A 22492-nucleotide genomic window follows, 5' to 3' on the forward strand; every position below is an offset into this window, starting at 1 on the left:
AGCCAGGAATGCTTTTCCCACCTTGTCTACCTGTTCCTCTCCTTGCCCAGAAGCCTCAGCTCAGTATCACCACCGGGAACCCTCCTGGAGTTGCCCCGGGCCCCTCCCCCCACCCCGGGTTGGTTTGGGGTGCCTCTTCTGTGCTTTCCAAGCAGTCTGATGGCATCGTCCTTGTGATTCTCCCCAACAGAGAGAGGCGTCATTCCCCTCTGGACCCCCGCAGCAGGACAGGGAAGGGGCAGGAAAGGCACGCGGTAACTCCACAGAGGCAAGCCCCTGATCCCCGAGAAGAGATGAAGGGGATTCTGGCAGAGGAGGAGCTCCCCAGAAGCCCCGTCTTTCCTGGCCCATCTTTATTTTGGTTCTAGAGTCATTCCAGTAGGCATACTGGGTCCCCGCCACGCCAACTGCGTCATGCACTTAGAGGGAGGGAGAGAGGAAGGAAGGCGGCAGGAGTTAATGGCCCACACTGCATAGTCGCTGGGTTAGAAAAAGAGCCCGGGGTCTGAGGCTGCAAAGGCTCAGCCAGCCGTGCAGGCTCCTAAACGCTGGCCAGCAGGTGGACAGCCTGGCCTCAGGCCTGGGCCGCAGCTGTGTTGAGGGGAGCCACGGTCCAGCCTGCAGCCGTATGCCCACCCCGGGTCCCCACTCTAGCCCGTGTCATTGGGGGTAAGTGGCCGGGCCTGGGCACCCACCCCTGTGGGTGACCCCACAGAGCAGGCCCCTTTGACCAGGCAGGTGTGCCCAGCCCTGGCTCAAAGGATGCCCAGCCCTGCCTCTCGGGACCCTGCCCCTGGCTGATGGGAGCTGCCTCCCGAGGCATACCTGGCAGGGTACCCGCGGCCCCTGACCCTGCAGCTGCGGAGGGTGGGGACCGTCACCAGAGACCAACTGCGGCGAGGGCGGCCAGCCCCGTCCCGTGGCTTCTGGGCTGGGCTTCTGGGGAGCTGGTGACATGCCAGAGCTCCCCGTGTGCTCAGGCCACGGACAGACTTCTCCGGAAGCCACAATTTGCTTGGGTCATCCCCTGCTCCCTCTCCCTTAGGAGTTTATCCTTTTAATAAACCGCTTACCCAAGAACCCCCATCTCAGACCCCAGGGCCCCCTGTGCTCCAGGGGTTTGAATCCCGCCCGAGCCTCCACGGCTGCCCTTCCTACCTGACCTCCCTCAACTGCCCCTCTTGCTGCAGCCCAGGGGACCCGCTCAGGCTGTGCCTCCTCCTCCAGCCAGGCTTCCTGCTGCGGCCCAGTCCTCTCCTGCCCGGCCTGCCTCCCCCAGCCCACAGCCGAAGGCGCCCTTCTTCCTCGCGGGCCTGGCAGGAGAGCACGAATGATGCCGGCGGGGCTGAGGGCTGATTTGTGGGGGCCCGGGGGCCCGGGGGCCCGGGGGAGTGGGAGCTGTCAGAGAGAACTGCCCAGAGGGAGGCCCGGGGTCCCTGGGTGCACAGGACTGGCAGGGAAGCTCTGGTCTCCCGTCCCTGCCGAGTGCCCGGCCTGTGTCTCCTGCCTGGACCCCCGAGGGCACAGGTCCCACCGCATCCAGCTTCCCCCAGGCCCCATCCATTCTGCACTGAGCAAATCGTCTGGGAGAGCGCGTCTCCCTGCTGCCCCCTGGTGGCAGGACTGTGGCATGTTCCTGTCACCCCTGCCTGGCCGCCCAGGTGGGGAGGGAGGCCGCCGGCTCCGAGGGGCTATGTCCCCTTTCCAGGCAGAAGGATGGACGCGTCAGGGACCTTGAGATGGGAGCATGATCGGCCGCCCCCCCGCCTGGCCCCCAGCAGCCCTCCCCGGGTCCCGGCTCCGCCGCGGCCAGTCCTCAGTGGGAGATGACCCTGAGCGGGTCCCTGGACTCCTCTGCTGCAGTCAGGGCCGAGGCCCAAAATGGCTCTTGGGGACTCCACTGGGTGGCCCTGGCCGTCCGTGTCTCCAACAGCTGAGTCTGCACCGGGCTCCGGGGACACTCCCGCGCCCCCCCGGCCCCGCCGCTAGTTTCGCCGGACGGGGTGCCACATGGACACGGGCCTGCGCAGCGTGGCCAGCATCTGGTTCCAGTGCGTGGTGCCCATGCCACTGGCCGAGGGCCCGATGATGACATGGCCCACGTTGTCCCCACGCCCATCGCTGCTGCTCTCAGCCACCGTCACGCGGAGAGACAGGTCCTGCAGAGGATGAGACGGGGGCTGCTGGGGAGCAGGGATGGAGGCCTCCCCCGCTCCAGGGTCCCAAGGGGTGCCGGGCACGGCCACCCGCAACCCTCCCCTCGGTCCAGGAGGTGAAGCGCCCCGTCGAGGCCTCCCAGCGAGGATCTGAACCAGGTCTGCCCACGCCGTAGCCTGGCGTGGCTGCCTCCCTGTGCTGGTAAGAGCCAGGGTGCCCGGGTACGCACATTGGCCGCCCTGCACCCTCGCTGCATGACCTGGGCGAGTGACTTGGGTTCTTGCTAATAACAGTTCCTGCCTCCCAGGGTGGCTCTGGGAGCTAAACAACCTAAACTGTGTAAAGCACTTGGCACAGTGCCTGGCACACAGTCAGGGCTTTATATCTCTGTCACTATGATCACTAATGCACTTGCTCAAGGTCAAGGTGGTGAAGCTGAAACTAGAACCTGGCCCCAAGTCTCCTCCCGCCACACTGCCCTGGGGTCCCGAGAAGGCTCCTGCCCCGGGAGGCTGTGGCCAGAGGCACTGTGATGGCCCGGGGGGACAGGAGTCAGATGGGCAGCCTGCCCCATGCGGGTAAAAGGGCAGGGTGCCGATCCCTGGATCACCTAGAGATGTGGGGGTGTTTGCTTGGATTAGGAACACGCAGAGCTAGAGGGGTTCTGGGTTTTCAAATCCTGGTGGGCTTCCCAGCAATGGGGGATTAGGAGGGTCCTGTACCACCCCAGGGCTGTGGGCTCAAGTGTTGGGGCTCAAGGTCCAAAAGGAGTGCCGGGGCTGCCCAAGGATGGAAGGAGACAGGAGAGGGGGTGAGCTCCCCATCCCCCGAGGCATGTAAGCCCTGCACTGTTGTGGCTGAAGGCTTATCCTCTGCAATTCCCCCCACATTCGGTCTGTGACATCCCTGCTAGGTGGCGTCTTCCTGGGGCACATGGTCTGCTGAGTTCCATGGGGGCGTGGGGAGCCCAGCAGGGCCCGAGGGTAGAGCCTCAGAAATTTAAGGCCAGAATCCGCATCCCTTGGTTGCCCCTGGCTCCGTCCACCTGGAAGGCTCTTGCCCCAGCTCTCAGTTGAGCTATCTCCTCCTGCAGGAAGCCTCCCCTGATTGCCTTGGTGGATTAGGACAGTCTGGGGACTTTCCTGCCCCATCCTATGGGGTCACTACGAAAGCAGCGCCCGTGTTCCCAGGGCCCACCCAAGGGCTGGCACCCAGTGGGTGCTCAAAATCGCTTCTCGAACCACCACCGCCCACAGGAGCCCCGCGAAGCAAGGCTGGAGGGGACGGAGTGGCCCCAGAGTGCTGCCCCCAGCCCCACGCGGGGCCCCCGCACCTGGAGCACGATGGCGGGCACGGAGAAGATCATGGCCTCGTTGAACACGGGGTTGGGGTCGCCCCTCTTCACAGCTGTCTTTTTCTTGCTTGTCTTCCTCCCATCCTGCAGCAGGTACACCTTGACGAAGGGGTCTGCAGGTGGGCGAGGGGGTGGGGGGGGCTGAGGGCCGGCGCCATGCCCGCTGGTCACATCCCTGCCCGGCCCGGCCCCCTGGCTCCAACCCCCCAACCTCGACGGCCGCCACGATGTCCTGTAACCCTGCGGTGGGTTCTGGGTTCCTCCCCATTTTATAGACGAGGCTCTGAGACTCATACGCGGTGAGGAGGACCGGTGGGGGGGGCGGCGCTCCCTTCACGCAGCCCCTGGACCCACCGCTTGCCATGCTATAAGTGGCCCCGGCGCAGACGCTGGCCCTGACTCACCCGGCGCCGGCTCAGCGGAGCCTGACTCAACGGCGTGAGGCTGTGAAATAACAAGCCGCCGCCATCTGCCCAGTCCCCGGCGCCCATGGGGAGCCCTGCTGCGGCTGCTGCCCCCGCTGGCACCTCCCAGCAGGCAGGGATCCCCCAGCCCTCTCTGCCTTAGTTACCCTCGCCCCAGGCCACAGCCTCCTGCCCCCGTGGCTGCTTTGGGAGGTCCTGCCTGGCACTTGGCACCGGTCCAGTGGCCTCCGGTCCCCCTGTCTGGGGTCTGTGATTCTGGCCCGTCTCTGGGAATGGAGCCTCTGTCACGAGTTCCCGATTTGGGAGGCGGGTGCCTCAGCTTGTCCCCTGTCCAGTACTCCCAGCCCTGAGGCTGCCTCTTGCTCCCTGACCACCCCACCTCTCTGCCCCTTGCAGGGCTCCCTGCCACCTTCCGTGGCCCCATCTCCCCAGTCGCATCCATCTTCCCACCCCGTGGGACTCCTGAGCTCGGCCGAAGCTTCGAGGGCCCTGGCACCGAGCCCCCACTTGCTGGTGCCCGGGGGGGCCACAGCTCCCACCTGGCCAGCAGAACCTCACCCGCTGTGGTCTTGTCATTGGTCCAGATGAGATTCTTGGCCTTCACCACAACCACGGTGAGGCGCTCGGCCGTGGGGAGGTAGCTGAGGGACAGCAGGATTTCGCCCACGGCGTCAGCGGCCTGGACGACAGGTGGGGGGGGCTCAGAGGCTCGTCCCCTGGGACTTGAGGGGCCCAGGGAAAAGGCCTCGACTGCCAGCAGAGGGCAGAAGCCCCCGCCTTGTACCAGGACCCCTGGCCCGTGGGTGGGCAAAGGCCCCATGGGGCCCACTGCCCGCCCCCCTGCCCGGCGTGAGCCCTGCCTCGGAAGGAGCGCCAAAGATATGGCCACGAACTACCCACTGCGCTCCCAGGCCGTCGCTCCAGGCCGAGGAGGGCAGCCCATGGCAGCAGCGCCCTGCAAAGCCCGGCGCCAGGTTTGGCGCTGAGAGCACAGAAGGGGTGTCGGCAGTGGTCGGGGTTTTTCACGGGCACGCAGGAAGCACAGTTTCCTCAGCCGGGGCTCTCACCCGGCCGTCCTCGAGCCGCGGGGGTTCGGGCTGTTGCAGGGGATGGGAGACCCGGCCCGGAAGCGTGACGGCCTGCGGCTCCTGGCGGGGCGGGCGGGCGCGGCGGGGCAGGGCAGGATACCTTGTTCTGGTCTTGGAGGTAGAGCCAGCCGCTGAAGGGCTGCAGCGGCAGGTCCAGCACGGAGAGCTTCAGCTCCACCACCCCCGTGCTGACGTTCCGCTCGTCCTCGTCGATGCCGAACACGGAGAACCGCAGGCTCTTCTCCTCCAGGGCCGCGGGGTCCAGGGGCACGGAGAACTTCTCGTCGAAGAAGATGGAGTAGGCGTTCCTTTGGATCTGTAGAGAGAAAGGGCCGTGGAGGGAGCCCCCAGGCTGGGGAGGAGGTGGCAGCCTGGGGCCTGGGAGGCTGCAGCGGGGAGGGAGCACTGCACAGGGAGTCCAGAGCCCTGGGCTGGAAGCCTGGCTCTGTTGTTCCCACCACCTCCACGCCAGTCCTTCCGTTGGTGCCCGACCTTCAAAGGGCCCCGTCCTCCCCTCAGCGGTGGTCAGTCCAGGGGCCTGTCCCAACTAGTCCCTGTCCTCGGTGCACCAGCTCCACAGGACACTCGTGACGCTCTGGCCGAGCCCGTCGCCATCTTCCTGGCCTCTGCTCCAGCGCCCAGTCCTGGCGTGCGGCGGGGTGGGCAACTGTAGAGCCGAGCGCCATGGATGCCCGCCACGCCAGGCGGCCCAGGCAGGGAGCTGGGGGGCTGCTGCTCCCCAGGCCTGGGCTAGATCTGAGCTCTGCCACTCCCCAGCTGTGTGTTGTTGGGCGAATCCTTTAAACACGCTGTGCCTCAGTTTCCTCATCTGTAAAGTGGGGATAAATGACGGTACCCCACGCAGAGCTGTTGCGAGGCTCAAACGAGACAACAGGCTTGTTCTCAGCTTGGTGCCCGGCCCAGACGGAGTGGCTGGATGAATGAATGGTGACCGTCTGGCATGAGACCCTGGCCCCAGAGGCCTGGCACCTTCTCAGATCCCACTCCCCGCTCCCAGCAGTCAAGAAACGGCGGGGCCGGGGGCCGGTGAGCTGCGTGCCGGCTCACGAGGAAGACGTCAATGGTGAGAAGATGAGAGGGAAGCGGATGTGGCTCAACAGATAGCGCGTCCACCTGCCAACGGTTCAATACCCAGGGCCTCCTGGCCCGTGTGGGGAGCCGGTCCATGTGCAGTGCTGCTGCGTGCAGGGCGTGCTGGCTCATGCAGGGATGCCCCCGCGTAAGGGGGCCCCCCACGCAAGGAGTGGCCCCTGTGCAAGGAGAGCTAACCCACAAAAAACTGCAGCCCACCCAGGAGTGGTGCCATACACACAGAGAGCTGACGTAGCAAGATGACTCAACGAAAAGAGACAGATCCCCAGTGCCACCTGATGAGGATACAAGCGGACACAGAAGAACACACAGTGAATGGACACAGAGAGCAGATAACGGGGAGCGGGGGCGGGGGGAAGGCGGAAGAGAGAAACAAATAAATCTTAAAAAAAAAATATTGAGTATACGAGAAAACACATTTATTTCTCTCCTCCGTGGCTGAGCAAAAGGCATACCCTGAGCCCACCCGAGTAGGGGTCACATCACTGCGGGAAAGTAAAAAGCGACACTCCAGTTTAGCTCCCTGGCAATTCGGATTTGCTCGGATCAAGGCCCTGATGCCCAGGTCCCGGGTGGGCCTCGTGGGCTGTTCTGGGAGCCGGGCCCGCCCATGGCTTCTGCCGAGGGTCCTTGGGCATCTGCTGGCGATGGGACCTGGCTGAGCAGGTGGGGACCAGGGTGGCCAGCAGGAGCACGTGCCCCCTCCTCGACGAGGCTGTAGCCAGCCTGGGGCCCTCCCTGCCACCTGCTGCTTCCTCCCCTACCTCCAGGCTGAGCTGTCTCAGGCAGATCCTGTCGGGTCATTTGTTACTCGAGACCTTAGGATGGTTCCCCTGTTGCTCCGGGCATGACATGACTTCTTGCCCTCAGGCTTTTGCTCCTGGGGCCCCCCTGCCCTCCCCGCCCTACCCCCTGGCCAGCTCCCACTCACCCCTAAGGCTCAGTGTGGGTGCCACTTCCTTCCCCCAAGGCCACTGTCCTCCCAGGGCCCACGCCGCCACGGCCCTTAGCATTCTGTTTGCAATGGTTCTTACCCTTCCCCTCACCCAGGACTCTGTATTATGGGATGGGCGGATGGGCAAAGGAGTGGAGGGGTGCGTGGGGGGGTGGACAGGTGGATGTGAGTGGAGGGAAGGAGACACAGATAGACCGGTGGATGGATGGACAAATGGATGGGCAGATGGGGTGACTCTGTTGCCCAGCCCAGCCCTGCCTGGTGGGTGCCACTGGCCTCTCCCATGAGGCTGTGGGTATGACCCTTGGGAAGGTGCACTCCCGGGCACCAAGGTGGGGGGCTGGTTAGATTTAGAGAGAGGGATGCTCATCCCTGGCACCTCTCCCAGCCTGGGGGCAGCCCCCTACTCAGCGGGATTGGCCGGGCAGCCATGCCGAGAGGCCTGCCTCCCCAGCAGTCAACCCAGCACGGCCGCCGGGAGCCCTGGGCCAGTCTGCTCCCCCTGCCTGGGCCTTGGGGGGCTCCTCCTCCTGTTCTCAGGGAGCTGCGTCTCCGCCCAGTCACCTATTCCAGAACCTTCTGGGGCTCCTTGCCCCCTGTGGGATGAAGCCTGCCCCGACCTGCTGGCCTTGGCCTGCAGGCCCCTGCCCGCAGCGTCTGGCGCTTGCCGACCGTCCGTTCTCTGTGCGTTGAGCTCTACGAACTTGTAGGCACCGGAGGAGGGGAGCCCCGGGATCGAGTCCCCGATCTCCTGCCTGCTTGCAGGGGAAAGACGTCCTGGAGATACCCTATCGGTCCCCGCGTCGGCCTCGGGAGGCTAACGAGAGAATCCTGTGTGCCCCGGTAAGCAGGTGCTCAGCTCACCTCGCCTGGGGTGGCTGCCGTCTGTGATGTCCCCACTCGAGGGGAATGACCAGATCCACCCAGAGTCCTTCAGGCCGCCCAGGCCACAGGGGACAGCTCAGGGCTCAGCGGGAGACCTTGGCGGCCTGGACAGCCAGCTCACCAAGGCCACGCCAAGCAGGAGCTGAGGCCTTTCGGGGTGTTAACTCAGCCCCTCCTCACCACTACAGCCCCTGCCTGGCAGATGGGGAAATGCACAGAGAGCTCAAGCAGCTTTCCCAAGGTCACACTGCTCCGGTCAGGGGCCGCTGAGTGCTCGCCCATCTCAGAGGGCCGCAGCCCTGGTACCCCCACCACCCCCACCAGCTCTGGCGCCTCCCCCCACTGCAGCCCTGGCCCTCTTCCCTCTCTCCCCCCAGCCCATGGTCACGCGCTGCTAGTGCAGGGCTCTAGGGGGGTGTCTCCCTCTTGGCAAGGCGGGGGGGGGCTGGGTGCCTTCCCTTTGCCCTGTCCAGCTTTCTCTCTACCCTTTGCCCCTGCTCACCCGGGAGCCGAGCTCTGGGCTGCATCCCAGGCGTGCCTGGCCTCTGGCTTCCGCTGGGGTCAGCCCCTGGAGGTCATGGGAGGGAGACGGGGGTCCAAGGGAGGAAGGGGGCCTGCTCCCTGTGGTGTTTTGGAGCTGTCTGCACCCCACAAAGACATGCTCTTAAGCGGACTCCATTCCCGTGGGTGTGACTGCTGTAAGCAGGACCTCCTGATGAGGTCACCTCAGGCGAGGCGTGGCCCGGCCCAATCAGGACAGGCCGAATCCTCTGACTGGAGGCCTTGCTAAGGAAGGAAATTCAGAGAGAGAGAGCGGGAGCCCCAGAAAGCGAGAGGCTGAACATCAGGGGAACCCGGAAGAGAGGGGAGCGGCTGCCACGTGCCTGGCCATGTGACAGAGGAGCCAGGACCGCGGCTCGTGGGCAGCCAGCCCCAGAACACAACAGCCTTCTGGGAAAACACGTCGCCGTGCTGACATCTGGAGTTGGACCGTGAGCCGATACGGTCCCATTGTTGAGCGTGGCCCAGCGCGTGGTGTTTGTTTTAGCAACAAGGACCCTAAAACACCATCAGACCCTACATGCCTCTCTCCTTTGGGGCCCAGGAACCTCACCTTCCCCTCAGCCCTTCAGATCTCACAGTGCTGTCCCCACTGTGACGAGTCCCGGGACACCACGCCGTCCCTGGCGTCACCCTGCGCCTGGCCCATAGCCAGTCCTGGTATTACGCTCTCCCAAATTTGAGTGGGCCAGCCCTTTCCCGCCAGGACCCCAAGTTGACATAGGGGACAGATGTGAAAATGGACCATTGCCACCCCGCTCTGATTTGGTGGCACATCAGCACCGAGCGCCGCGGACATTGAGAGCCCCGGGAGGGAGGCCCCGAACCCCCAGTGCTGACCTCGCTGCGGTCCGCCCCCTCAGCTCCGGGCATCGGCGCCCAGACCCGCCGCTGGCGCCCTCCTCGGACCCCGCCTGGCCCTGCGGCTCCCAGCCAGGACGCCTGCCCGGCCCCCCCTGATCCCTCGCCCCTCCACCGCCAGCCCCCACTCACCCGGGAAATGCCCACGATCTGCTCATCGGGCAGCAGGCTGACGCGCATGAAGCAGGACTCGAAGCTGGCCTCCTCGCGCTCCAGGAGGTCCGTGCCCTGCAGCAGGGCCACGTGCAGCGTGTGCGAGGCGGCCGCGTAGTGCATGCTCACTTCCACCTGGCCCAGCGTGAAGTCCTGCCCGAAGGTGTTGCTCACGGAGGAGATGGAGTTCAGGGAGTCGGCCGACTGGGACTTCCGGAGGGTCCCGTAGGGGGCCAGGTCCAGCTCCCGGCCCATCAGCTCCAGGGGCCCCAGCTCGCTGATGCTCTCAAAGGTGTCCTCGATGCTGAGGCTGCCTTTGCGGCTGGGGGGTCCCCGGGCGCTGGGGCGCTGGGCGGTCCAGGCAGGTGCCCTCTGGGGATGACAAAAAAACAACACGGGAGCATCACAGGGGCAAGAGGCATGGTTCATAGATGGCAAAGAGCGCAGGTAGGCCCTCTTCTTTCAGGGCCACCCCAAGTTCCCACTGGAGAAACACAGCATTTCCTTTAGTTAGCGAGGCCCTTGTTTGTGTTATTTCATGCCCCTCCGTTTTTCTCTCCCACAGGGTGGAAGGACGCCTTTTCTCAAAATTGTTGTTATAGGCAGAAAGAGTTCCATACACAGAGATGTTCATCACAGAGCTGTTTACAAAAGGGAAACGGAGTTAGCAATCTAAGTGTGCAGCAGAGGGGGATGGATAAGAACACTAGAAGGTAGCCACTCAAGAGATGAGTAAGCAGCCTCAAAGGATGCTCACAAAAAAATGTTTACAGCATGAGAAAACTTTCGTGTTAGATAACACACACCTTAATATTAAAAATGTTTCTTTTTTGGGAAACGGACTTTGGCCCAGTGGTTAGGGCGTCCGTCTACCACATGGGAGGCCCGCGGTTCAAACCCCGGGCCTCCTTGACCCGTGTGCAGCTGGCCCATGCGCAGTGCTGATGCGCGCAAGGAGTGCTGTGCCACGCAAGGGTGTCCCCCGTGTAGGGGAGCCCCACGCGCAAGGAGTGCACCCGTAAGGAGAGCCGCCCAGCGCGAAGGAGGGAGCAGCCTGCCGAGGAATGGTGCCGCCCACACTTCCCGCGCCGCTGACGACAACAGAAGCGGACAAAGAAACAAGACGCAGCAAAAAGACACAGAAAACAGACAACTGGGGGAGGGGAATTAAATAAATAAATAAAAATAAATCTTTAAAAAAAAAAATGTTTCTTTTCTATAAATTGACCTTGGGATTTGAGAAAGCAAAAGCCTTTGTACCAGATGCATCTTCTGTTTTGTTCCCCAATTTCCCATTAAGTGGACAGTAACCATATATTTCACTATTCCCCTACTGCTGGATCTTTGAGTGGTTGCTATTTTCACAAATACAAATACAGCCTTGAATACTTTTCTCTCTACCTTAGGACCCTAGATCAGAAGACACAGGCCTTTGGAAGGCTTCTGAGACATTCTGCCAAAATGCTCATTGGAAAAGCAGTGCCAATTTATACTCTTTCCAACAGAGAGGTGGTTTCCCTAAAACTCTGAGTGCACCTGTGGGATCTGAGCTGGTAACAGACTCTGGCTGTGCTCTCTGGAACCCCAAACGAGGTTAGAAAAACTCTCTGCCAAGAGTTAAATGATGAAATGTTCAGCAATATAGACCGAGAACCCTAAACAAATGTTGTACCAGCTGATAGGGTAAATCCACATCTGGGCATCCAGCCAAAGTACATAATCCCAAAGGAAGACCAAGTTTTACATACAAAACATTCACAGCCTTCTTCATAATGGCATTTAGTAAACTACGGCACTTCATAAAAAGCAATCTTATGCAGCCATTAAAATGATGTTCTGGTGGTTGTCCAACAATATAGGAAAATGCCGGAGCTGTGGGATAAAAAGTGCAGGGTATAAAATTCTATGTGGCTGTGACACCCAGTGTGTCCCAATCATGCACGGAGAAGAGACTTGTCGGGGGGGGAGACTTGTCAGTGTTTAGTGACACCTGGCACTGGACTAGGAATTGGAGATACGAGGGTGGACAGGGGAGGCTAGGGCCCTCTTCACAGGGAGGAAATCAACCAGGAGGGTGGGGTGGGGAGCAGAGGTGGGTCTTGAAGGGGGGCGTGGGAGGGGGCGGTGAAGCCTCACCTTCTGCCTGGCCTCTGCGTAGGTCTCGCCGTACTTCTGCTGAAGGTACCTGTAGTCGTAGTTGGGGAACGGGGAGGGGCTGGGGAAGCTGCCCGACGACCAGAGCTTCCACAGGCTCACAGCGGCGATTCCCAGCAGCGCCAGGGCCCCTGCGGCGTAGACGCCCACCTCCCAGCCAGGCGGGCTCTGGATAACTGCAAGGCAAGGGCGGCTTTCAGCAGTGAGCCCTGGGGTCCCCCAGCCAGTACAGACGCACACGCCAGGGAGCAGGTGATGCGGCATTGACCCTGCTATGCACTGAATGAGTATTTATTGAGCGCCTACTGTGTGCTAGGCATGGTTCTGGGGCTTCAGTGGCCAGAAAGCCATACACTCTTGTGTGGTCTTTGCTTCCATTCCCCCTTTCCAGGGAAACACACGTTTCCACCTGGGTAGACATGTGGCTAGAGTGGATGAAGAGCTGCAAACAACGGTCAGCTAGTCCTTGACTTTTAAAAAAATCCCTTGCCTCTTTTGAGTTCTCTGACCTCATAGCTTTCAGAGGGCCTCTTGCTTCCAGTTCATCACAGCTGCCTTTTGGGGTTGGGTGAAGAGAAAGTGGATTGAGGGAGAACGAGAAATGACCGTTTATTGCCTCAAGACACGGCCAGAACTACCTAAGGTCCATCAACGGGGGAGAGATAAACAAAATAAAAAATGGGGTACATCCAATTTATTTGGCAATAAAAAGAAATGAGGTACTGCTCCATGCTACAGCAGAGCTGAACCTTGAAAATATGATGCTAAGTGAGAGAAGCCATTCACAAAAGACCACACAGCATGGGATTCCGTTCATATGAAATGTCCACACCAGGCAAATCCGCAGAGACCGAAAGGGGGCTATTCATGTCGGGGCTGGCGGGAAGAAGGCAGAAGGGAGGTGGCTGCTGGCGGGTACGGGCTTTCTTTTGGGGATGGTGAACACGCCCTGACATTGATTGTGGTGATGGTTGTACAACTCGGAATATACTAAAAACCACTGGATTGAACACTTTAAATGAGTGGCTTGTCTGTCTATGTGTGAATTCCATCTCAATAGAGCTGTCACCAAAAGAAAAAGAGAAAAAAGAAAAAAACTCAACCAGAGGTGAGAGGCGCAGGGCTTAGAGACAGATCCGGATGCTCAAATGTTTTTTCTCCACTGAGGAGTAAATAACTAATCCTACCGTAGCCTCAGTTTCCCCAAACATAGCAATGAAACACCTACAACCATGCCCAGCGTGCCGCAGGACCCCCACAAATGGTAAAAGGTCCTGCCTCACTCTGCACGGGAATCTGGCTCTGCTTTCCTAAAGGAAGACATGGAAATACTAGAATTCATTTTGCAGAAGTTTCCACTGTTGGCACATACCCCATTCTCAGCGCTGCCTCTAAACTCAATTTAGATGGGGGGAAACCAAGGCACAGAAAGGCACGGGAACTTGTCTGATATCACAGAGCCAGGAGTAGGCAGAGCTGGGATTCCAGGCCAGGCAGCCGGGCTCCAAAGGGTGCAGCCGCCAGCCCCACGCAGGCCCTCAAGAGCAGGGTGGAGAGGCGGGGAGGGCATGTCAAGGTCAGAGATTTCTTTCACACATTCGTTGCATGCCTACTGCGTGCCAGTACCGTGGGGGTATGGGGAGCCAAGGGTGGGCGAGTCAGACTCTGCCCTCATCCCTGTCCTTAAGTAGCTCACAGTTTGGGGGTGAGGTGGGGCAGGCAAATAAATAGACAAAGCAGGGTGATGGGAATTATGATGGCACAGCCCAGGAGAGCTTCCTGGAGGAGGGACATCTAAGCTGACATAAGGAGGAGAGAAGCAAGCCAGGCCAAGGCAACATGTCTGGGAGTTTAGAGCAGAAAGAATGCCTGGCGGTGCCCAGCAGGAGAGGGGCAAGGGGCACTTTGGGCTGGAGCGGTTCCTTGCCACCAGCCCCCTCGCACCCCCTGATCTGAAGGAATTGCCTAGCAGTGGCAGCCCCGAGCCCGCCCCTACTCTCTCCAGAGCCCAGGCCACCCTAGCCAGAACCCACAACACAAATTCTCCTCCACAGAAGGGCAGGGAACAGCCTTCAGTCTTGATATTTAGCGAGCTCTTAGCACCCTGAGGTCCCTAAGGGAAACTGAGGCTGAGCCAGGCTGCAGAACACATCTATTGATCCGCTCAAAGGTACAGAACTGGCGGGACGTGGGCGCATACCTTGGCTCCCGGGCAAGCCACCCAGCCTCTCCGAGCTCCTCTCCTCCGGAAGATGGAGATGATGACATATCCCCCCTCCCCCGGGGTCCCACCCAGAGAATTTATTCCAAGGGAAAAATCCCAACAAGATGTGTAGCTGGTGTGAGTCACCAAGGCTGTATTTATAACAGTGGAAATCTGGAAACAGCCTGAAGGTCCAACCAAGGGGACCGGTGGGGGCTGGGGGTGCCACCTTGGGAGAAACTGCCACTGGCCATCGAGAGTGATGACTGAGCTCATCGGGACGGCTCTCTGGCAGCATAGAGAAATGTTTCTGGCAGTCTTGAGAAAAAAAAAATCCGTTCCCAACATGGGATGACCGCATGATTTTGATGTAAAAATCAAACAGGTAATGAGGTTGAAGGGGCTGTGAGCAAATTCCACTTACTCCTGACTTTTCCTGGTGATAGGATGGAATCTCTGGGTAAGCAGAGAGATCCAGAGGATCCCAGATTAGCTCTGACAAGGCCTGGGATGGCCCTGGGAGGGCGGCGAATGGGTGCCAGGGTGGGAAAGTAGCTTTTAACTGGAGGGCGCGGGTGCATGTGAGGGGCTCCGGCTGAGGAGATGTGCTGGGGGAGCAGAGGCCCGCGGTCCGGCAGGTGGTGGGCGTAGCCAGGGTGGCAGGGCGGGGCCAGACCCTGTTGGGAGGAGCCCAGGGCACCCAGGGACTGAAGGCACGGCTGGGTTGGCAGAAAAGCGGGGCAGGGCCAGGGGCAGGGAAGGTCCGTGTCTAGCCCCCTAGAGAGCTGGGAAAAACCCCAGAAGAGTGACATGAAATGAGGCGGTTAATGCTCATTCATTTCTTCATTTTATGGTGTACTGGCCTCAGGGAGGTACAGGAAGAACTGCCAGGGGAAGCGGGGTCTAAACTAAGACCTGCAAGTGAGCAGTAAGAGTAGTGGGGATAAGAACTATATGCTAGTAAGAGCTCCCCTTATGAAGCACTTCACGTCTCCCAGGCCCCGTTTGGAGTGCTTCACGTCCCGATGCCCACTGGTCCGCAGAACGGCCCTGAGAGGCAGGAGCTCGTATCATCTCAGGCCACAGGCGAGGGAGCGAGGGCTTAGAGGAGAGCTCTGCAGGCCTGGCCTGCTGGCTCCAGAGCTGGGCGCCAAGACCCGCCTCCCCACCGGCAAAGGCAGGGACCGGGGCAGAGGCTGGGCATGGGAGAGACCTGGGTTCACACCGTGCCGGGCGCTTCCCAGGCACTGGTTGCCTGAATGTTCCAACGGCCCCTGAGGCCGGCTGCCCTGTACCCATTTTAGGATGAGTAAGTGGAGGCTCGGAGCGGTGCCCTCACTTGCCCAAGGCCACACAGGGCTTGGGCATGGACCCGTGAGTCTGCAGAGGGAGAAGGAGGCTCCCTGGCCGGGGGCTCCGCTCGGCCCTGGGTTAGCTGGGGGCTGTGCCAGGGTAGGGGCTGGAGTGGCAGAGAGCACTGGGTCTGGAGTCAGGGGACCTGGGTCCTTGGGCTGGCCCTGTCCCTCGTTCACTGTGTGACCCTGGGCCAGTTCCTTTCTCTGGCCGACATGCCGAGTGGCCCTTCTGTCATCTGTAAAGAGAGAGGGAAGACGGCAGGAGGTTTCAACTCTGGTACCACCCATCACTGACTGGCAGGGCCGCAGGAGGGTGTCTGCTGTCTTGAGGCCCTCTCCGGCTCAGTGGGAGTGCTGCAATCACTTAGCTATGCCTGCTAGGGGTACAGGAGGGGAAGGCAGGAGCTGCGCCCCAGATATCTGCCACCCCAAACTGGGTGATCTCTGAGTTTCATGCCCCACAAATCCAATGTCAGTCTTCTTGGTCTCCTCTCCCTCGGCTACCTGACAGCCTCCAAGAATGGTCCTGGGTGAGCGGATTCCAGCTCACAAGCTCATCCTCAGGGAGCACCTGGGGGAGGGCGTCCCTCAGCCCCCACAGGGGCAGATGCTTCAGCAGGAAGGAGCCACTGAGATGGAGAGATGGGGAGCCCTCGGGCTGATCCTGGGTGTCCCTTGGGCATGTCACTGACCATCCTTACCAGGTCAACAGGCTGGGAGTCGTGTTCCAGCAACACCCCCACCCCAGGCCAGGTGAGAGGGCATGCAGGTGTGATGCCCGGGGGCGGGGCTGGCCTCTGGGACTCACCGCTCAGGTGGTATTCTGCCACATCCACGGCCATGGCGTCCACGGCAGCAGCTGTACTGCAAAGGAAAGGCGAGTTGGTGGGGAGGGCCCCTGGTAGCACTGTGTCATTCCCACTGGCTATGGATGGTCGCCAACCCCGACCCTCTGCCTTAGCCTTCCTGGCACCAGTGTGTCTGTCATCCTGGAGCTCACACTCAGCAGGCAGGGTAGCTTGGCCACACGCAGGTGTTATTTTAATGGGTGTTTTTAAAAAATGGCATTTAAATCTCTTTTCAGGCACTCTAAGACCTCATTTCCGGTTGCCAGGTAAAATACGAGCCTTCCAGTTACATTTGCATTTCAGATTGTTTTTTAATATAAGTATGCCCCAATTATTGCACAGGAGATACTTATACTAAAAAAAAATTGTTTGCTATTTATCTGACATTTTGACTGTACCTGGATGTCTTTTTTTAAAAAAAGATTTATTTATTTCTCTCCCCTTCCCCCCCACCCCGGTTGTCTGTTCTCTGTGTCTATTCGCTGAGTGTTCTTTGTTGGCTTCTGTTGTTGTCATCGGAACCAGAATCTGTGTTTCTTTTTGTTGTGTCAGTTCTCTGTGTGTGTGGCGCCATTCTTGGGCAGGCTGCACTTTCTTTCGCGCTGGGTGGCTCTCCTTATGGGGCGCACTCCTTGAGCGAGGGGCTCCCCTATGCAGGGGACACCCCTGCCTGTCATGGCACTCCTCGCGTGCATCAGCACTGCGCGTGGGCCAGCTCCACACGTGTCAAGGAGGCCCGGGGTTTGAACCGTGACCTCCCATGTGGTAGGTGGACGCCCTATCCACTGGGCCAACTCCACCACCTGGATGTCTTCTAATTTGACCACCTTCCCTCATTTCTACCCGACACCTCACTTCCAATGCTTCTGTTGAAACTGGAAAGGAAAGATGGAGTTTCTCTGATGGCCTAGCATCAGTCCACAGTCCACTCTCAGACCAGTCTTCATGAACCACTGAGCTCTAAGTTGTTCTAGAAGATCTGGGAGTTCATACAGGCCATTACCAGGTGACTGTTTCATTAGCATTGCTGCTGAGAAGGAAATCGGCCTCAAGAACATGTTCTCCACCAAGGAGAGAGGGGGAGAAAAAGGGAGATTGGAGCCAGCAGGACCGGTCCCAGCTCAAGGGGCACAGGACAGGTGAGGCCAGGTGAAGGGGCGTAGGAGGGCTTGCCTGGCCCAAGGGCAGCTGCTCTTCTCTTTAAACAAATACCAGGTACCAGGCTTTTTCTGCGCCGTGTCTTGGTTTTTATATGTTGCAGCCAATTCACAAGAAGCACTCTTTGGGCTGTTGCTTGCCAGCCTGCAACCCCTAGAAGCATTCCAGAGTCTTCCTTTGGGACTGGGATTGAGCCCGAGGGTGAGGCTGTGACATTTAGCAGTTTCAGGAATCCTGGCATTCCCCCTAATCTACGCTTTGAAGTCAAGAAGTTGGGGTGCCTTGGCCCGAGAAGGTTAGCCAGCACACACAGGGGTGCTGTAGGGGCCAACGCAGGAGCCCTCGAGCAGCAGGGCAGAGCAGGGTCCTGGAGCGAACCCCTGCCCAGGGTACAGAGCCACTCCTTGCTCCCAGCTCTTGCAACAATGCCCCCAGGCCCACGAGGAGATGCGCACTGTCAGGGCGAGTGGAAGCTCAGTCCTGACACCTGGGCTCCAGATAAGGAAAACAGCTAACTTTGGTGAGTACTGCTTACCGGGGAGCCAGGCACCACGATCGTCTCCAGTTTGCAGGTGAAGTGATTTGCTCGGGGACGCAGCTGGTAATCGGTACAAGGGGGACTCGAACCCAGGCTTCCTAATCGCAGTTCTTGGCATTGTTCCTTATGGCAGGTGGCCCAAGGGCCCCAGCCTGCCCAGGCCTCGCAGGGCACCCCAGAAACAAAGCCATCGGCTTTTTTCCCTGCTCACCTGGCCAGCTAGAGGGCTGGGGACAGAACCCCATGCTGTTGAGGGGCTCCCACCCCTCCAAGGCGGGACCAGCTCAGACCCCAGACTCCTACCTTGCCCCCTCCCCTTCTGCCCTGCCCTGGGTGTAACTGACAAGAGGCGCCCCAGCCAGAAGTTGCAGGCGTGGTTACATGTGAAGGCAGCTGCCCGGGGGGGGGGGGGCTGGGGGGCAGATGCCAGCGGTGCAGGAAGAGGTGGGGGGCACAGGGCAATCTGAGCACAGGGTTTGGAGTCAGACACTCCCAGATCTGTCTCCCTCACCAACCCAAGTGACCTCGGACACTTTTCTTAGTCTCTCTGAGCCTCAGTTTTCCCAGCTATAAAATGGGGTCCACGACTGCCCCGTGACGGTGCCAGGAGGGTGGAACGAGGTGAGTGTGGTCGGGCTTGGCAAACCAGCGGCTGTGGCTGTGTCCTGGGCATGGTCGAGACAGTCCCCGAACCCTAGACTGAGCAGTGAGGTCACGTGGGCAGCACTGCCGACCTGCAGGGATGGGTCACCTTTTTTTTTTTTTTGCCTTAAAGTGAGTTGGCAACATTTAAAAAGAAAAAAAAAATTCCTTTAAAAGCCGATTTCCAGCTTTTCAGCTTCCTTAAAAAGTTGGAATTTCCAGGGACACTGGGTCTGCATTTCCCCAGCGGGAAGGGCCAGAGCTGGAGCTGAACGGGCCCCATCCCTCTGGACTCAGCGTGAGTTCCGGGGTTCATGCCTGGCCCCTTCCAGCCCCTCCGTCCACCCCCCAAACCTGCAGGCTCTGGAGGCATCTGCCTTTGGGAGCCTGGCCAGGGGCTTTCTGGGAGCACTGGGCAGGTTCAGAGAAGCTAAGGGACCTGCCCAAAGCCATCTGGCCTGGCCCAGCCCTGGAGCCACTTCCCCGTGGGGCAAATCCTGTTGTTATCCCCACTCCACAGAGGTGGGCAGTGAGGCTCAGAGGAGGGGAGGGAATCTGCACACGGGCCCCCCAACGAGGGAGCAGGGAGCCGAGGCAGAGCCAGACCTGGGCCTGCAGACGCTCCCTTCAACGGCTTTACCTCCTGGACCAGAGGCCAGACCCCAGCTTGCTGCCGCCGCGGCCTCAGCGGGCAGCCTGGAGGTCTGCCAGGCGGAGGGGCTGTGGCGCGGAGCAGGATGCTGACCAGGCACAGGGGAGGCTGGGGGGGGCTGGACCAGAGCTTTCCACACAGGAAATGGAGCCCAGCAGGGGCACCGGGGAGGGAGGGCTGGAGCTGCTCCAGACCTGAGCCTGAGCTGCCTAGAAGGCCCCCCCTCCCTCAGCATCCCTGTCCCTGCCCCCCCAACCTCTTCGTGCTTGCCTCAAACCCCCAAACGACATGGGGCTCGCGCACTGAAAACAGTTCCAGGTTCAAATTTGGCTGAACCGAATTTGGCCGGGCTGCTGTACAAGACAGAACGTGTGTGAAAGGCTCACCGCGTGCAGGGGACTTGGTGGGCGCTCAGGATAGGCCTGACGATTGGGTGGCTGCGTGGCTCCCCATTTCACAGACAGGAAGCGGGTCCACGTGGGTGTGTGCGGGAGGGGGAGGGACCAGGGTTCATGGTCACCCCGGGGTCCTGATTGCTGAAGGGAGCGGGGAGAGCCAAGCCCCCCCCCTGACCTGTAGGAGGCCGACCAGGGTTGAGGCCCCTCCTGGGCTTGTCAGGGAATTTTGTCCCGAGTCCCTGCTCTCCCCCCAAACACCCCCCCTCCCCGCGCCCTATCCTTGCTCTCCAGGTTCCCCCCTCCCCCACATATCTCCCTGGCCGGCAGGGTGCTGGTCCTCGTCCCCCCATTCGCAGCAGGGATGGGAAGGCACCGGGGTGGCTACAGGGCAGCCCTCAAACCTCCAGGCCTAAGAGGACTAAAGGTGTCAAGTCCCAGCCAAGGGCCTCCCCGCCCCCACAGCCACGGAAAGCTCAATACAGGCAGCCTGGGGCCAGGGGGGTGCCACTGGGGCGGCACCTACTACGTGCTGGCCCGGGACCAAGGGTGGGCCATGTGTTTTCTCAGCAAATGCTCAGCCCTCTGGGGTGGCTGTTACTCTTCCCCCTGTACCGATAAGAAAACGGGGGTGCAAAAACTGAGGTGCCCAGGGCCACCAGAGCAGACCTGAAGGGACCTCTGGAAGCCCCACTCTCCCAAGCTGCTTGGGAAAGGTTTCCCACTTCAGAGGGAGGAGGCAGAGGGGCGGGTTCGCGCGCTGTCCCCTCTGGGGATCAGCTCTGTTAACTTGGGGGAGGGACCCTTTCTGGGGCTCAGTTTCCCCATTTCTAACAGGAAGGACGGCTCTGAGGCCCTTGCCAGCACTGCTGCTGCTGCTGCTCTCCAAACCGGCCACCCTCTGACTAGGGGGACGTGACCTTCCAGGGTGGAGGTTTCCCAGGCTCTTTAGGGAGGGGGTGGCCTCCCTGACAGAGGCACCTGCTAAGAGGGAGCTCACAGTCCTTCCAGGGCCCTGGAAGGTGTCACCAGGAAGGCCGGCTCAGGCTCCTCCCCCAATAAGCCCCCTCTAAGTCCCCGGGTCCAGCCCCCCCGCCCCGCGCCCTCTCCCACCTTCAGCAGCAGAGGCCAAAGCTCCTGAAAGGGCCCAGCCAGCGACACTGGCGCCTGAGGGTCCTCTCCCGCCGCTGGCACAGCCCGGAGCCTCCTGGGCACGGAGTGTGAGGTGTCCCCTCGGAGCGGAGGCAGTGCCCGCAGCGCCAGCGCCCCTGCCTCGGGGATCCCGGGCGAATGCGCGGCCCGGGGTGCGGGGGCCGAGCAGGGAGTCGGGAAGGGGTGCGAGGCCCGGGCAGGAGGGAGAGTCAGGGCGCCGAGCGGGAACGTGAGGGGCATGTGGGCCGCGCGGGCGCAGGGGAGGCGCGCAAATGGCGGGGCGAGCCGCGTGGGTGCACACGCGGAGCGGGCGCGCGGGGCGCGAAGCGATGCGCAGTGCGCGGGGCGCCGGGGCCAGGCGCCCGGCTGCGCGGTGCCCGGGCGCCAGCGCGGCGCGAGGAGGGCGCGGGGCCCGGCGGCGCCGAGAGGGGGCCCGGCGTGCGCCCGCGCGAGGGGCGCGGGGCCCGGCGGCGCCCCGAGGACGGCCGGGCTGGTACTCACCCCGGCTCGGCGGAGGGGCTCCGGCTCCTGCTCGGGCTCCGGCCCGGGGCGCCCGGCCCTGGCTCCCGCAGCGCGCCCGCGCCCCGGGACCCGCGGCGGCCGGCCACGCCACCCCTGCAGTGGCGCCTCGGCGGAGCGCGGCGCGGGCCGGGGGCTCGGCGGGGCCGGGCGGCGGCAGGGAGCTGCGCCGCAGTCCGGGCACGCTCCCAGGAGCCCGCCGCGCGCTCGCGCCCGCCGCCCGCTCCCTCTTTAATTTAAAGTGACAACCCCAAGCGCTCCCCCCCCCACCCCGGCTCCCGGGGGGCGGCGCGGCATTTCCGGGGTCTCGGCCGAAGATCCCCAAGCGCGCTCCGGGACCGAGCCCAGCCCCTTACTCCCAGCCCGGAGGACGAGGGTGCGGTGGGGTGAGAAGGCACCCTCCCCGGGGGCTCTGCGAGGCGGACCGGGCACTGGACGCAGGGCCTGGAGACTTGGGGTCTCGCCCCAGCCTGCCGCACCCCGAGGTCGGGAGCTCGGGTGGCCCAGTTCCCTTTCTGAGCCTCAGTTTCTTTATCTGTAAAATGGGCAGACACTGCGCAGTCTCCCAGGAGTCAATGAGAAAATTGACCGAAAGGCGGCGCGGCAGGAAGTGGTCCACTTCTCTGAATGGATACTCACCCCCACCCCACCCCCACCCCACCCCCACCCCCGAGATGGAGCGGTTCCGGTGGGCAGATTCAAGCTGGTCCTTTACATCATCTCATTTGAGCCTCACGATGGGCGCGTGGGCTCGTGATCTCCCCATTTTTCACATGAGAAAATGGGCTCGGAGAGGCCGAGTGACCTGCCCAAGGTCAGAGCTAAAGGCCAGAGCCGGATTCAAACCCAGATCTGTGTGACTTGCACGCACATAGGGTCACGCTTTCTCTCCCAAAGGAATGAATGAATCATTGAGGAGATGTTTATGACACCCCAGCAGACGCCCCAGCTGGGTGCTAGGCATAGTGCCAGGTGTGGGCGGTTTTCCGGGAACAGGGGGCGGGTCCCTCCGGGGTCTCTCCCTGTCCCCCACAGTCTGTCAGGGAGGCATGGGAGGGACCTGAGCGTGTGGGGGAAGGTGCCACGTGCTGTGGGCACAGTAACCAGGGGAGCAGGCCGGGCGGGCACCTGGGGAGGCCAAGGATCAGGGCTGAGGACCCCAGATGGGGAGGGAGCGTGCAGAGGCAGCAGCGGTTCCTGCATCCTTCTAGATGGGGCTGCCTCTGGGCTGACTCTGCTGGAAGGGGTCTAGAAGGCAGGGTCCCGGGGAGCCAAGGAAAGGGAGGGCTGCGGCTTCCCCCTCACCCAAAGGGGTTGCCCTTGT

General features: G+C 61.4%; 1 protein-coding gene across 4 annotated transcripts; it reads right to left on the reverse strand.

The window, feature by feature from the left end:
- Positions 1-303: 303 nt before the first annotated feature.
- On the reverse strand, positions 304-21311 carry SYT12 (synaptotagmin 12). 4 transcript variants are annotated; one of them, XM_058305115.2, is made up of 8 exons: positions 21151-21311; positions 16073-16123; positions 11689-11882; positions 9532-9924; positions 5125-5340; positions 4495-4615; positions 3491-3624; positions 304-2159 (listed from the first exon to the last, which is right to left on the reverse strand). In XM_058305115.2, the coding sequence occupies exons 2-8, from the start codon at positions 16104-16106 to the stop codon at positions 1986-1988; spliced, it is 1266 nt and encodes a 421-aa protein (XP_058161098.1). In that variant the 5' UTR covers positions 16107-16123; positions 21151-21311; the 3' UTR covers positions 304-1985. The 4 variants fall into 4 exon arrangements, with proteins under 4 accessions (XP_058161098.1, XP_058161097.1, XP_023441275.1 ...); XM_058305114.2 differs by having other exon boundaries at positions 16073-16128; XM_023585507.3 differs by lacking the exon at positions 21151-21311 and adding an exon at positions 17806-20911.
- Positions 21312-22492: the final 1181 nt, after the last annotated feature.

This window comes from Dasypus novemcinctus, chromosome 10 (genome assembly GCF_030445035.2).
Source record: "Dasypus novemcinctus isolate mDasNov1 chromosome 10, mDasNov1.1.hap2, whole genome shotgun sequence".
Taxonomy (NCBI): domain Eukaryota; kingdom Metazoa; phylum Chordata; class Mammalia; order Cingulata; family Dasypodidae; genus Dasypus; species Dasypus novemcinctus.